Source organism: Diuraphis noxia, unplaced genomic scaffold (assembly GCF_037042655.1).
Source record: "Diuraphis noxia isolate RWA-SAM2 unplaced genomic scaffold, SU_Dnox_SAM2 contig0003, whole genome shotgun sequence".
In the NCBI taxonomy this organism is placed as follows: domain Eukaryota; kingdom Metazoa; phylum Arthropoda; class Insecta; order Hemiptera; family Aphididae; genus Diuraphis; species Diuraphis noxia.
In genome coordinates, this window is record NW_028301713.1 from 36,998,560 (window position 1) to 37,010,996 (window position 12,437).

The following is a 12,437-nucleotide window of genomic DNA, read 5'->3' on the forward strand; positions in this document are numbered from 1 at the left end:
AATTATTATAATATATATTGTGTAGGTAGGTACTAGGTATTTCGTTTTTGTCTGAATAATAATTTCGATTTTATATGTGAATAATGACATAGAAATATTATAATTAGGTATTGATTTTTTTTTTAAACAAATTATTTTAAAAATTGTTATGTATATATCGGACTTTATTACCTAGTAACAGTAATAACCGAGTCCTATATAAGACTTATCTACTGAGGACTTTTTTTTTTTTGGTTACATTTTTAGTTATAGGTATATATTGTTGAGTAAGGTTATTATTCACATTAAATTATGAATAGGTTATAGCTAAGTATAGTTACCTTGTTACCTACCTACTTTTAGTAAGTTGTATAATATAATAATAATACCGATAGATCACTCCATTTTACACCCCATGGGCTATATATACTACAACACATAGGTGGGGTTGTAGACCTAAGCCTGTAAGTAATAAACAATTTATTAAAAATTCCAATAAAACTAAATCCTTTGAATATTTGGCATGTTCAAGGGGTGGGTATCTGCTTTTATTAGATACATACCCTGTACTCACACCCATCTATCAAATTATTTTAATTAACAAATCTTGCTTGTCACTTATAATATTTTAGCTACCTACTTCAACAAATAGATAACTCCTTTAAGTCATAAAAAGGTATTTTAATTGTGCGTTAAACAGGTAGGTTCCTATGAGTTTCATTTAAACAAATTTATATTATCAGTAATAATTAATCACATATAAATAAAAAATTTAAATATTTTCTACATCAATATTGATGATTTAACAATTTTAATCCTTCTTTTTAACTAAGTTTTAGAGCATTTAAAATAATCATCGTCCAATGAAATGAACAAAGTTATTAATTATTTATCAATTAAAATTAGATAGGTAAGATGATATTATATACGATGTACCAATCTACCTGACTTAGTTGCATTATGTTTCTGTATAATGAGTACCTATACATACATTGTAATAAATGATAAGAAATCAATATTAAATATTATGTATACCTGCCTATTGTTAATGAACAATGCGTTTTTATTGTTTTTAATGCCTTATTGTTATTATTATAATTATTTTGGAGGAAACATGGTAGAAACTTAAGAATATGAAATTTAAGAAATTAAAAAAAAATTTGATTTAACAAATTAACTACTGTGTATACCTATTTTAATTAAAAATAAATTATTATTTCCATATTTAATAGGTACCGTTATTTGATATTTATTGTATACGTTACTAATTACCTATCTAGTATTTCTTAATATATTGTGAACAATGTTATTGGTAAACTATATCATATTCTCTTAAAAGGAAAATAAAACTTAGTGATTTAATTAATTAATCAAATGAATAATAAATAAGTTAGCATTTAAAACATATCTTTTACATACTGTGTTATCTTCAAAGGCTAGAAGTTTATATTTTGACCCTGTGAACAAGTGAATTAATTTGATTTTAGGTTTAAGAAACATTCCAAATATTGTTTATCAGTAACATCCAGACCATTTATAAATAATTTGAGTAATAGGTAATAGGCAGTCAACATTTTTACTGCATGGATTAGAGGGAAATATTGGGACATATTTAAACAAAATATACAAATTATGATTAGATAAAAATGACTATCTTTACAAGTAATACAAAAATATAAATAATTTATTATCGTATCCTAATATTCACATCACTTTATAATCTCAAATATCACTGCTAGAACATGTAACAATAGACATAAAACTAATTCACTTTGGGACGATTTCCAACTGTTGCTACAGTATCTTCACTGTCCATTAATGTATTATCTGCGTCATATTCATCGTCTGGTAAATTACTGTCTTCAATTCGTCGCTGAGCTGTTATGTACACTGAAAAAGTATACTTATTTTTGGAAAATGATGACTGAAAAACAAAATAGATAAAAATAGATAAAATATAAGTTTCAGTATATAATTCAAAAATAAATAACTTGTGTTTGAAAGTTGATGCACTTAATTTATTTTTCTCTATTAATAATATTTAAAAAAATTACTTTTGTTAAATAAACTTCCAAACCACATTATATAAACTAACAGATAAAAAAGTATGAATAATATCACTTTAAAAAAATATTACATGAACAATAATAATTTAAAGCATTAAAGAATATCTTATTTTTACAGTGCTTCAATGTTTCTATACTTATTATTTCATATGCAATTATCTCTACTTTAATATATAAAAATAAAAGTCTATCATTATATATATCTATACATATATTGATATATAAGTATATTGAAACGTGTTAGAGAAGTTTCAACCATACCGGAAGATTTATTTACCACTAGACACCCAATATTTCAAAAGCTATTTTTTAATTTTACTTATCATTATATTTAAATTGTTTTAAAAATCGTTACAGCAAAATGCACTGTAAAGCATCAAAATATGCCATATAATATGCATTAAAAATCATGAAAATATGCAAGAAAAAAAACTTTGAATTTAATTTAACAAATAAATTCATAATTTTTATTTGATTTATTTGACTAGTATTACTAGTTTATACATTTATAACTTAAAATAATTTAAAACAAGTTAAACACCTTATAATTATAATTATAAGTATCTACTTAATAAACAGAAAATTATTTTTAATTCTGAATATTATTTAATATTATTAAAATGAATAATCATTTCATTTTAGGCATTAAATGTATTATTATATGTTTTGCCAAACAAAATGTCATTTAATACTTTTTGTTTTTGCAATAAATTTTGAATTTTATCAAAACAATCAATAACTATTAAATAATAAAAAAATAAGTTTTCTATTAGTTTAAAACTAAATCAATTTATAAAAATAACTGACAAAAATCCCAAAAACGTGAAAATCAAAAATTATGCAATCAAATCTACATACAAGTTTTTTTTTATTATAAAATAAATTTACAATCTATAAACAACTTAATATAATAAGTTAATGTGATGATATTTACAACACATGAAAACTTGAGGAAAGGGGACATCCAGTGACACTACATCCAATTTAAACTTAGAGGAAGGTAACTTTATTAATATAAAGTAAGTACTAGGCATTATTTAATAAGCCACTCGGCCATTTGCATTTGAAACGATGGAGGGGGTTATCAGGGACTGTACTAGAAGAGAGTTTAGATATGAGCGGGCTTGATTAGTTAAAGGTGTTGTATGAAATTTTTATATTGATGAGAGGCAAGTGAGGATATTAATGGTATGTTGATGTCTTGATGTAAGTTGTCTTGTTGAGTTGATGTCTTCGGTTGCTAAAGAACTAACAAGTCATACCTTAAGATTTTATATAATCTTTTTAAAAAATGTTTTCATTGCTGTTATTAAAGAAATATGTTAATTCACTAATCGGCTCATATAAATTTTAAATATTTTTAATTTATAATTAATAAACAACTGGTTTCAAATTTGACTTTTATAAATCCAAATACTCACACAAATATGAAATAGAAAATTGTTATCATTCAAAAGTAAAAATCTTAAAAAAATGATAATCATAAAAAAATTAATTTGAAATTTTTTTTGTGTAATATTTTACACTAATTTTAAATGATTTCTAATACAATGAATGTTGTGGGTTAAATGGATCCCCCTATAAGTAACACATTTTAACTATTTTCAGATATTAAAATTATAAATTATAATAATCCAAGTTATAGTCATTACTAAATTAATACTTACCGGGTTGAAAAATACGCAACCTGAAGATGATGATATTTTTGAACTAGAACTATTGGAATCATTTGAACCTACAGTACTGTATTCTGGGGCGTTGGAATCTGCTATGCACACTACATCAGGCATTGGGTACAGACTCAAGGAATGTGATGCAAGTGGCCAGTATGTGGGACATACATCCAAAGGAACAGTAATAAGATGTGACTGGCTTTCCAAAGTTTTTATATACTGTATGCACAATGACCAATGTACACATAGGTTATCATAAAACATACACAAATGTTCACAAATTAAAATGAATATCAGTTAATTCAAACATAAGGTGCAATTTAGGTTACTTACATTTTTAATTATATCGTCATCCGACTCAGTTACTGTAGAAGGTTTTTTTTTATCCATTGATCCATGTCTGATATCATAGTTAACAGTTTTTTTCATTAGACCGTCAGATCGAATAATATGTATCTGTTGTGTACAGTATTGCATACGGCATGGATTAGTGGTAAATATACATCGTGGTACTAATCTACGGAATTCTTCAGTTAAGAACTCAGGTATTAAAGGTCTAAATAATAAATTCAATTTTAAGAGCTAAGAGACACAAATTAAACATAGTAATATATGTTCATTTAAATATTTAAAATATATAAGTGAGAACTTAAATATGAAAATATTAAATACCTTGGCAATATACTTGCACCTGCAGCACCACAATAACGATCTCCAGGACCAGATAACAACACAAACAAAGTGTGTTTGCAAAGTCCGGGGGTGTTGTCATGTAAGAAATGGCCGAGTTGAGTCAAATGATTTTTCAATTCCTGGGCATATGCATGTGAAGGTATACGACAAGACAAGTAGTCACCCATCAACACGATGGCCACTGGAGCAAGATCATTGAAAGAATTTAACAATGTATGAAATTTTCTTAGGACCTATACAAAATAAACACTGATAAGTTAAAAATGTACTACTATATCCCTCATATTTTAAAGTTTAAAAGGTTGAAACATTTTAATATAATTTTAGGACAAAATATTAAGTTTAATCTTCCTAAAAATAAATCAATGTAAAATGTTCTACTTGTTTTATTTTATAAGTTGGGCGTACACTAAAACCATATGAAGTATTATTAGTGTTTAACAACAACAAAAGATCAATAGAAAAACAAATAAATAATAAATACTAAATCATAAGAGTTTGTTCAACTAAGAAGTAATTTCTAGCTTCAAAGGAACCAACCTAACCATCAATGGACTTAATGGTTAACAAATATTTTAAATTTACTTATAATGTACATAATCATACTTTGTATAAATAATATCAACTTAATATTTGAAAGCATTAAAACACAACTAGTTAATTGTAACAATTCAGCAATGAGCGACCAGAACAAAATCATTCATTATTATGTGAATTTGTATAGGTGAACTACATATATTACAACATAAAATAAATTTTAGGAACAATAGGAAGAATTTTACTATAAGTCTATAAGATAAATCCATAATTACCTAACCTGAAAAGTCATCATATTATAAAATAGGAATAATTGAACTGAGTTCTTAATTCCATAAATGCAAACATTTTAGTATTTATATATTATTGTGAATCTATCTTCATCAATCTTACTGTATATTATAAAATATTGATGTTTAACTAACCTTAGGATCATCTAAAAAAACATCAGCTACAAATACAATCATTCGACTTTTACGCTTTTCATATTCCAACAATTTTGGATTACATGATTTTAAGTTGAGGTCATTGTTGTCACTAAAATTGTTTGATTCACCAAAATAAATTCTAAAAAAAAAACATCAGAATAATATAGTATTACATAAAAATATGTTATATTTTACAGAAAAGCTAGCTGTACAAAATGTCAAAATATATAATGTATTTAAATTGAGAAAGTTTCATAGTTAAGGAATACTGAGTTAAATTCAAAATCTTACTGAAATAATGAATAATTTAAAGTTTACATTTTTTTGTTCTTTTTATTAAATTTAACAATAAAAAATGCAGGTAAGTAGCTTAGCTGTACAGTAGCTTACAAGTAGGTTACTGTGATAGATGATGTTAAATATGAATTCAATGATATAATATCATTATGCATTATATTGCATACGAAAAACGATTCTGAGAGGAGACGGGAATGTCAGTCTAGGATATTTTATAGTTTCATACTATATTAATTATATTGCTATTATTTCAAAAAAGAAAAATAGATACTTATAAAAGATTCCAAATTAATCAAATCAGATTCATTATGTGCCTGACTAACTCAGTCATTCAAATAAAATTTGTTATTAAGTATTAACACAAGTAACTTGGTTATTTAATATGTAATTTTATCCGAATTTGAACTTAAAATAACTATCAAAAAAAACTCAGTTAGTATAGTTTTTAGATTTTTTTACCGCAGAATTAACTACTTATGTTGAACCTTGTTTTAAATTTTCAATACTGAGCTATAAAAGTTAAAAGTTTTATACATTTTTAATCACTAAAGAATTTTTAAATTGCAAATTGAACAAATTTGAACTTTCAATGGTTAAAAACAAAAAACGTACCTATGTATTTTTAATATTTTACAAATTATTATAAAAACTTATGGGAAACATTGTATTAAACTTTCAAGTATTTTTTTCGATGAACTTTATGAATTTTATTGAAATATATAAATTAAAAAACGGAAAATTTCAAGTGTCTATAAATAACTGAAAAATAATTTAAATAGTTTTAAAATTTTATCAAGTATATGAATTCATAAAATAAACATTTGATGTAAATTTCAAGTTTTTACAGTTATTTATTTTTGAATAACAATAAAATAAGAATATCGGTACAAGAGAAATTGAGTGAATAACCAATGTTGTAATTCAAATGCTCATAAAAATGTCATTTGACTTTTCTATACACATTTTTTATTTGATAAAAGTAGACAAACCCATGAAGATTCTATTATTAAATTTTCAAATCTTAAATTTAAAAAGGTAAATTTTTAAGAATTTCTAATTCAAAATAAATTGCAAATATTCGTGATTTTTACGTATTTAATCAAAATTTGAACTTTCCATGTTTATTAATAAATTGTAAACATGTATTTTTAATATTTTTTAACTACCATTGTAATAATATATTAGGAATCTTGTATTAAATTTTGAAGCTTTATTACCCAACAAATAAAATTTTACTGTCATTTATAAAAAAAAAAAAAATTAAAAATTTCAAATGTCTATAAATAACTTAAAAATATTTGAAATATTATGAAAATTATAACATGTATAGAAAATTCCAGTATAAACATTTGGTGAAAATTTCATGTGCCTATGGTAATTTGTTTTAAAGTTACACCAATTTCTAAAATTGATTTTCTCAAAAATAACAAAAAAGAAGATAGCTTTAATAAAAGATAATATGCATTGTAAAATCAAATAGTGATTAGTTAAATCTGTAAATAATTTTAAAGTTAGTAAAATGAATGTGATTTTATCAGTTGTGCACTACATGTTACAGCTTAAGTACATTATTTTGTTATTTTAATAAAACTGAAATAATATGTAGAATATTTAGTAATATTGATAATTCAATTTTAGTCAGATTAAGGTGTTATAGAGATATAATATTATAAAACATATTTTATTACTTGCTAATTTCTGCACGCTCACATGGTGGTAAAGCCATATTAGTGACAAAAAAAACTTGACGATCACTACAATAACGGCCTTCTGCCAACACACAACAATTCTCAGTAAAATAGCCTCTTTGGAAATCGTATAGTACACAAAGTTAAGGAAGTAATTAAAATATACTTATGTTTTGAACTATACTATAGCTAAAAATGTATCAAAATTAAGATATTGTTTATTGTTTTGACTTAAAAGGATATTGTTGCAGAAATATCAAGGGATATTGCTCCAGTAGGGTCTTCCAAATAATGTCGACCTCCTTCTTTCAATTGTACTAAAATACCTAGCAGAAGTATTGAATTACTTTTGGAACTGCGATCAAATGTTCTACAAGCTCCTGAACTCAAAAGATAATCAACATCACGTATTTTATCACCAATTGTCAATGGTTGATTGAGAGTCCCGTCAGTTATAGTCTTTATTCTAGACATGCGTTGTCTGATGACAGTATATCTATGAAAAAAAAAACAAATATATAAATACTTGAAAATTTACATGAATAGATAAATAAAATATAATACATAACTGTTTACCTGTCAACATATTGGGAAATTTTTGACTGGGCATCACCAAACATAGATGTTTCTGATTTTATTCTTTGAAACTTTTTTGTTGTTGGGCAGTATCTATAGCGAGGTAACTTAAAAGCAGGAGTCACGTGTAATATGTCTTCATCATTAAGGATTTGTAGATTACAACAGAACTATTAATATCAAGATACAGATACATGTTAAATAAGATGACAATATTTATTTTGAATAAGTATATAATTTGGAAATATAAATTATAATTGATAGTCTTGAAAACTCACCTTAAGAGCCTTGCTCAGTAATTCATAGCTTACTATGTTTCCATCATTGGTATTCGAAACGCGTACATAATCCACAATTTTTTCTAACCATTGATCACGATCTTCTCTGGACTCTAATGGTTCTAACTGTTGTACTAAGTATGCACATGCCCTCCTGAAAAAAAAAATGCATTTCCATAAAAAAATGTTTTGTTTATATTAAAAAAAATCAGGATCACTGATTGATGGTAATTTGTAGAAAACTTTATCTGGCTCGTTCACAGACAAAACAATTGATATTTTTTTATAGTAAATTTAATTTAATAATCTTAATTTTATTTTTATTTTGCTTTAATTGTTTTGGTTAAACATGAACAGTGAAACTTCTAAATATCAGAAACTCTCAGTCATTTAAATTTTATCCCCAATTTACTCAACAGAAGGTTTGATTTCCAAATTTTATGTTTATTCCCAAAATAACGTCCACTATTTGGAGGTCTCTGTTACAGGAAGTTACACTAAACATTAAATTTTGATGGCCCCCATTTACTTCCTTAATTCCTAATGAGCCTAAAAAAATATAAGTTGATGATTCTTGGTCTATATCAAAATATTGTTCAAAATATGTACAATATGAGTTATCATAAAGAAAGACCACAGGCAATAGACGCGAACGCTCCAATATACATAGGTACGCGAATTGAGTTTAACTCTGACTTTTGGGTTTTGTCCCAAAAGACATAGGCGACAATAGTACTTACTCTTGAATAGTAAAACCATTGAGTGAGAATGTGCTGACTATGAACTTGCGTAATTTTGTAGTTTCATTCATTTTGGTCTTGAAACTTGAAGCTTATAATAAATAATAATTTGAAAACAAATATAAACAGAGAATAAAAACCGAAAAGATTAGATAAATGATTCCAACAACCTCACACTGTACAGGTTGGTTATGGTTTTAAGTTTATTTATTCGCAATCGATAAATGAAATATGAAAATGTTCAACGACAATTTACTAGTTACTCTTAACATACGGACAATTTTACTGACAAGCGAGAATGATAAAATATTAAAATTTAAACAACAAATAATACAATTATTAATTTGGCGGGAAATTATGATTATGTTATCTTTGTTTTAGGTTAGGTTATCATTATAAAAAAAACAATGAAGGATAACAGATTATGTTCTTTCCTTTAAGTTGACAGTTGTCTAAGCTTTCGACTTTCGAGTTTGGAATTAGCTTAAATGAGAGTTTCCCTACTTCACTTTGAGTTTTAGATCATAATAATATAGTATAAGTATAGTTAGAAATTCTATATAATATCACGATCAAATGTTTCACTTTTAACTTTAAATTATAATATTAAAGCTAATACTATAGATTAAAGCAAACAATTTGTAACTCAAAATCAATTTTTCTGAGCACAAATTTGCTAAATTATACATTAGTAGAACAGATACAATCCGTGCGGTTGTATGGTCCTATTAGGTTAAGGACTTAGAGTACGTAACAGTGGAATTCGTTGTCTCCGTCTTACCATTGCGTAATATAGCAAATTTACGCTCAACAGAACACGTCTTGTAGCTCCTTTAGTTTAAAAATTACAGTGAATCGACCTATTATGAAACTTGATAGTAAGAACATTATCTGTGTTTGTACTTGGTTTTTTTACGATAATTCAATTTTTAAGTGAGTTATATGAACATTTTTAATGTACTGTATATTATATTATATGCTCATAACTCACTTAAAAAATGAATTATCGTAAAAAACCAACGTACAAACACAGATAATGTACTTACCATCAAGTTTTATAATGGTTCGATTCACTGTAATTTTTAAACTAAAGGAGCTACAAGTGTTCTGCTGAGCGTAAATTTGACATATTACGCACTGGTAAGACAGAGACAACAAATACCACTGTTACGTACTCTTAATCCAGAATTCTGTAGACTTAGTAACTTTGATCATATGTCAAGACCGAAGGTCCAAATCATCAATTTATTTAAGTCTCATCTTAATTTATGAATTAAATTTACAAAAAGATGAATGTATAAAATTATCTAAGGATATTAATGATTAAGTTAAATAACGATAGTTAATAATTATATATAATTTATAAACCTTTTACCCCATACAATGTGCATAATACCATTGACTCAATACCACGTATAGCATCAATTTTAATTTTTTTTTTTTTTTTTGTAGCCTGTATGAATTTTGAGTACTTATATCTTAGTTAGTGCTTTAGAAGAGCTTTATAGGTAAATCTTTTTTTATATGTTTTTTTTTATATTATACAATATGTAGGTAAAACGTAAGTAAATATTAGATTTCCTGATTAGGTACCAACTTACTATTCAAAACTTATTACACATGTTAAATAAAAGTCAGTTATACATAGGTTGATTAAGAAGGATGATCATTGATCAGTTAAATGTTGGCCCAAGACAAGGGCACATAATAAACTTTTCCTAAATACACGACTGGTAAATTGTTATACCCTATACTCATAGTATAATAACTCTATTTTTTACTTCTTCAATTTTGAAAGAACTTCTTTCATTTAATCATAACTACCAAACAATGATTTAAAGGGATATTATTTTCAGTAGTACAGTTGTAGTAGTAACTAGTTAGGTACCTTAATTTGGTATAGCACAATAGTTATTAGATTATACCATTGATATGGAATGTAAGGTAACTTAAGTTTGATTGGGTTGAGTTTCTTCCATAGGTTATATATCCTAAACAAATGATTTAAATATTATTTGAAGTTTAAATTTTTTAGAATTTTATTAAAAAATCAATAATTGCTTATTTCTTCAGTTTTAAACAATTTCTGTGATTATTATTAAATAAAATTTGTAATTTTATTTCCAATGAATAAAATAATACTATAAAAAAGTATAGACAGATTACATTTAAATTTTTTGAATATAATTACATTTTAAAACTGAATCATTGTTTGACATAACTTTTAAGCTATTGTCATTGGTTATAGAATAGGCACTAGACAGATAGCCCTGAGCCCATATAATGTAAATATTTGGCGACCACGCGTAAGATCACTAAGATCAGGATGCAACCACTATGGAACGCTAGTTTAGTTGGGATGCAAGGAGGACAGGTGGTATCTCCATCATAGTTGTTTGTTACGGCTATGCCCTATGCGTGAAATGGAGGAGGTGGCTTATCGCGCGGTGCCGATCTAAAAATAGAATAATAATAAGAAACTCAAGATATACTAAAATGATTGGAAATAATAATTTAATTTTTTATTTTATTATCATACATTAGTCATTACTATCTTATTCACTGAGATGTCTGGAAACAATTATTGGCTAGTGCTATATTTAAATTGTGGAAAATCTAAGAAAATATTTCCAATATTAAAAATGTATCGTTTTCCAAAAGACGAAAGAAAAGAAATATGGATAATACATTCAGATAAGTAATTAATTTAAAATTAAAAGTTTTCCATACCATTGCCAATAATTATAGTTTTTTTTATACATATTTTTTTATATTTACACTGGAAACACAAGTTTGTTTTCTATCGATCCAGATAAACTCCATAATAGGTACATTTGTCAAGAGCATTTCCCAACCGAAAGCTTTGTACAGAATTTTACTCAAAATCGTTTGATAGATACTGCTATTCCCTATAATTATCAATCTAAAACACAGCCATCTACATCATCAGGCATTAACCAATATGATGAATCTGAACAGGAGTATAATATAATAATGTCAACACCAGCTTAAACATATACACACTCAAAATCAGACATGGTAGAGTTAGTTTTTCCGAGCCCCCCTTCAACTTTTTCTACACCTCAAAAAATTAAAATAACAAATATAATTGACATGCCTTGCCCAAATTTAAAAAGGAAATCTGATTTGATAGAAATAGATACACCTAGAAAAATCAATTTAAAACAAAAAAACCAAATTAATTCATAATAAAATAACACATTTAAAAATTGTAAGAGTTAATACTTTTAAAATCCATAATAATGAAGAACTCAATAAATAACGGGTTAAATAGGTTATACTAACCTACCTATCGGCAGCTATAATAAATAAAATTGTAGTCCCCGAAAATTCCTATATTATGGTCTATCTGTCTATTCAATAATCAATGCTATTATGTATAATATTTAAGGTTGTTGGAAGCAAACTGTTTTTTCGTGGATGGACAAGTAAGCAAAAGAAAAAAAATATGCTTCCAGAAG

General features: G+C 25.8%; 1 protein-coding gene across 2 annotated transcripts; it reads right to left on the reverse strand.

Annotated features, from left to right (window-relative positions):
* Positions 1 to 1,645: 1,645 nt before the first annotated feature.
* Positions 1,646 to 9,255, reverse strand: PolE2 (DNA polymerase epsilon subunit 2). 2 transcript variants are annotated; one of them, XM_089224229.1, is made up of 10 exons: positions 8,956 to 9,255; positions 8,216 to 8,369; positions 7,938 to 8,107; positions 7,605 to 7,857; positions 7,362 to 7,489; positions 5,374 to 5,515; positions 4,391 to 4,644; positions 4,052 to 4,235; positions 3,713 to 3,937; positions 1,646 to 1,903 (listed from the first exon to the last, which is right to left on the reverse strand). In XM_089224229.1, exons 1-10 carry the CDS (start codon positions 9,024 to 9,026, stop codon positions 1,742 to 1,744), a joined length of 1,743 nt encoding a protein of 580 aa, XP_089080355.1. In that variant the 5' UTR covers positions 9,027 to 9,255; the 3' UTR covers positions 1,646 to 1,741. The 2 variants fall into 2 exon arrangements, with proteins under 2 accessions (XP_089080355.1, XP_089080354.1); XM_089224228.1 differs by having other exon boundaries at positions 4,052 to 4,274; positions 8,956 to 9,254.
* Between the last annotated feature and the right edge of the window lie 3,182 nt (positions 9,256 to 12,437).

What these genes read in the sequence shown, in the direction of transcription:
- PolE2 (XM_089224228.1), bottom strand. Translation starts at nt 9,026, where the DNA reads ATGAATGAAACTACAAAATTACGCAAGTTCATAGTCAGCACATTCTCA. An exon ending in CCCTTGATATTTCTGCAACA is followed by an intron (nt 7,490 to 7,604) that starts ATATCCTTTTAA and finishes TGTGTACTATAC; the next exon opens with GATTTCCAAAGAGGCTATTT. An exon ending in GAGCGTGCAGAAATTAGCAA is followed by an intron (nt 5,516 to 7,361) that starts GTAATAAAATAT and finishes TTTTTTTTTTAG; the next exon opens with AATTTATTTTGGTGAATCAA.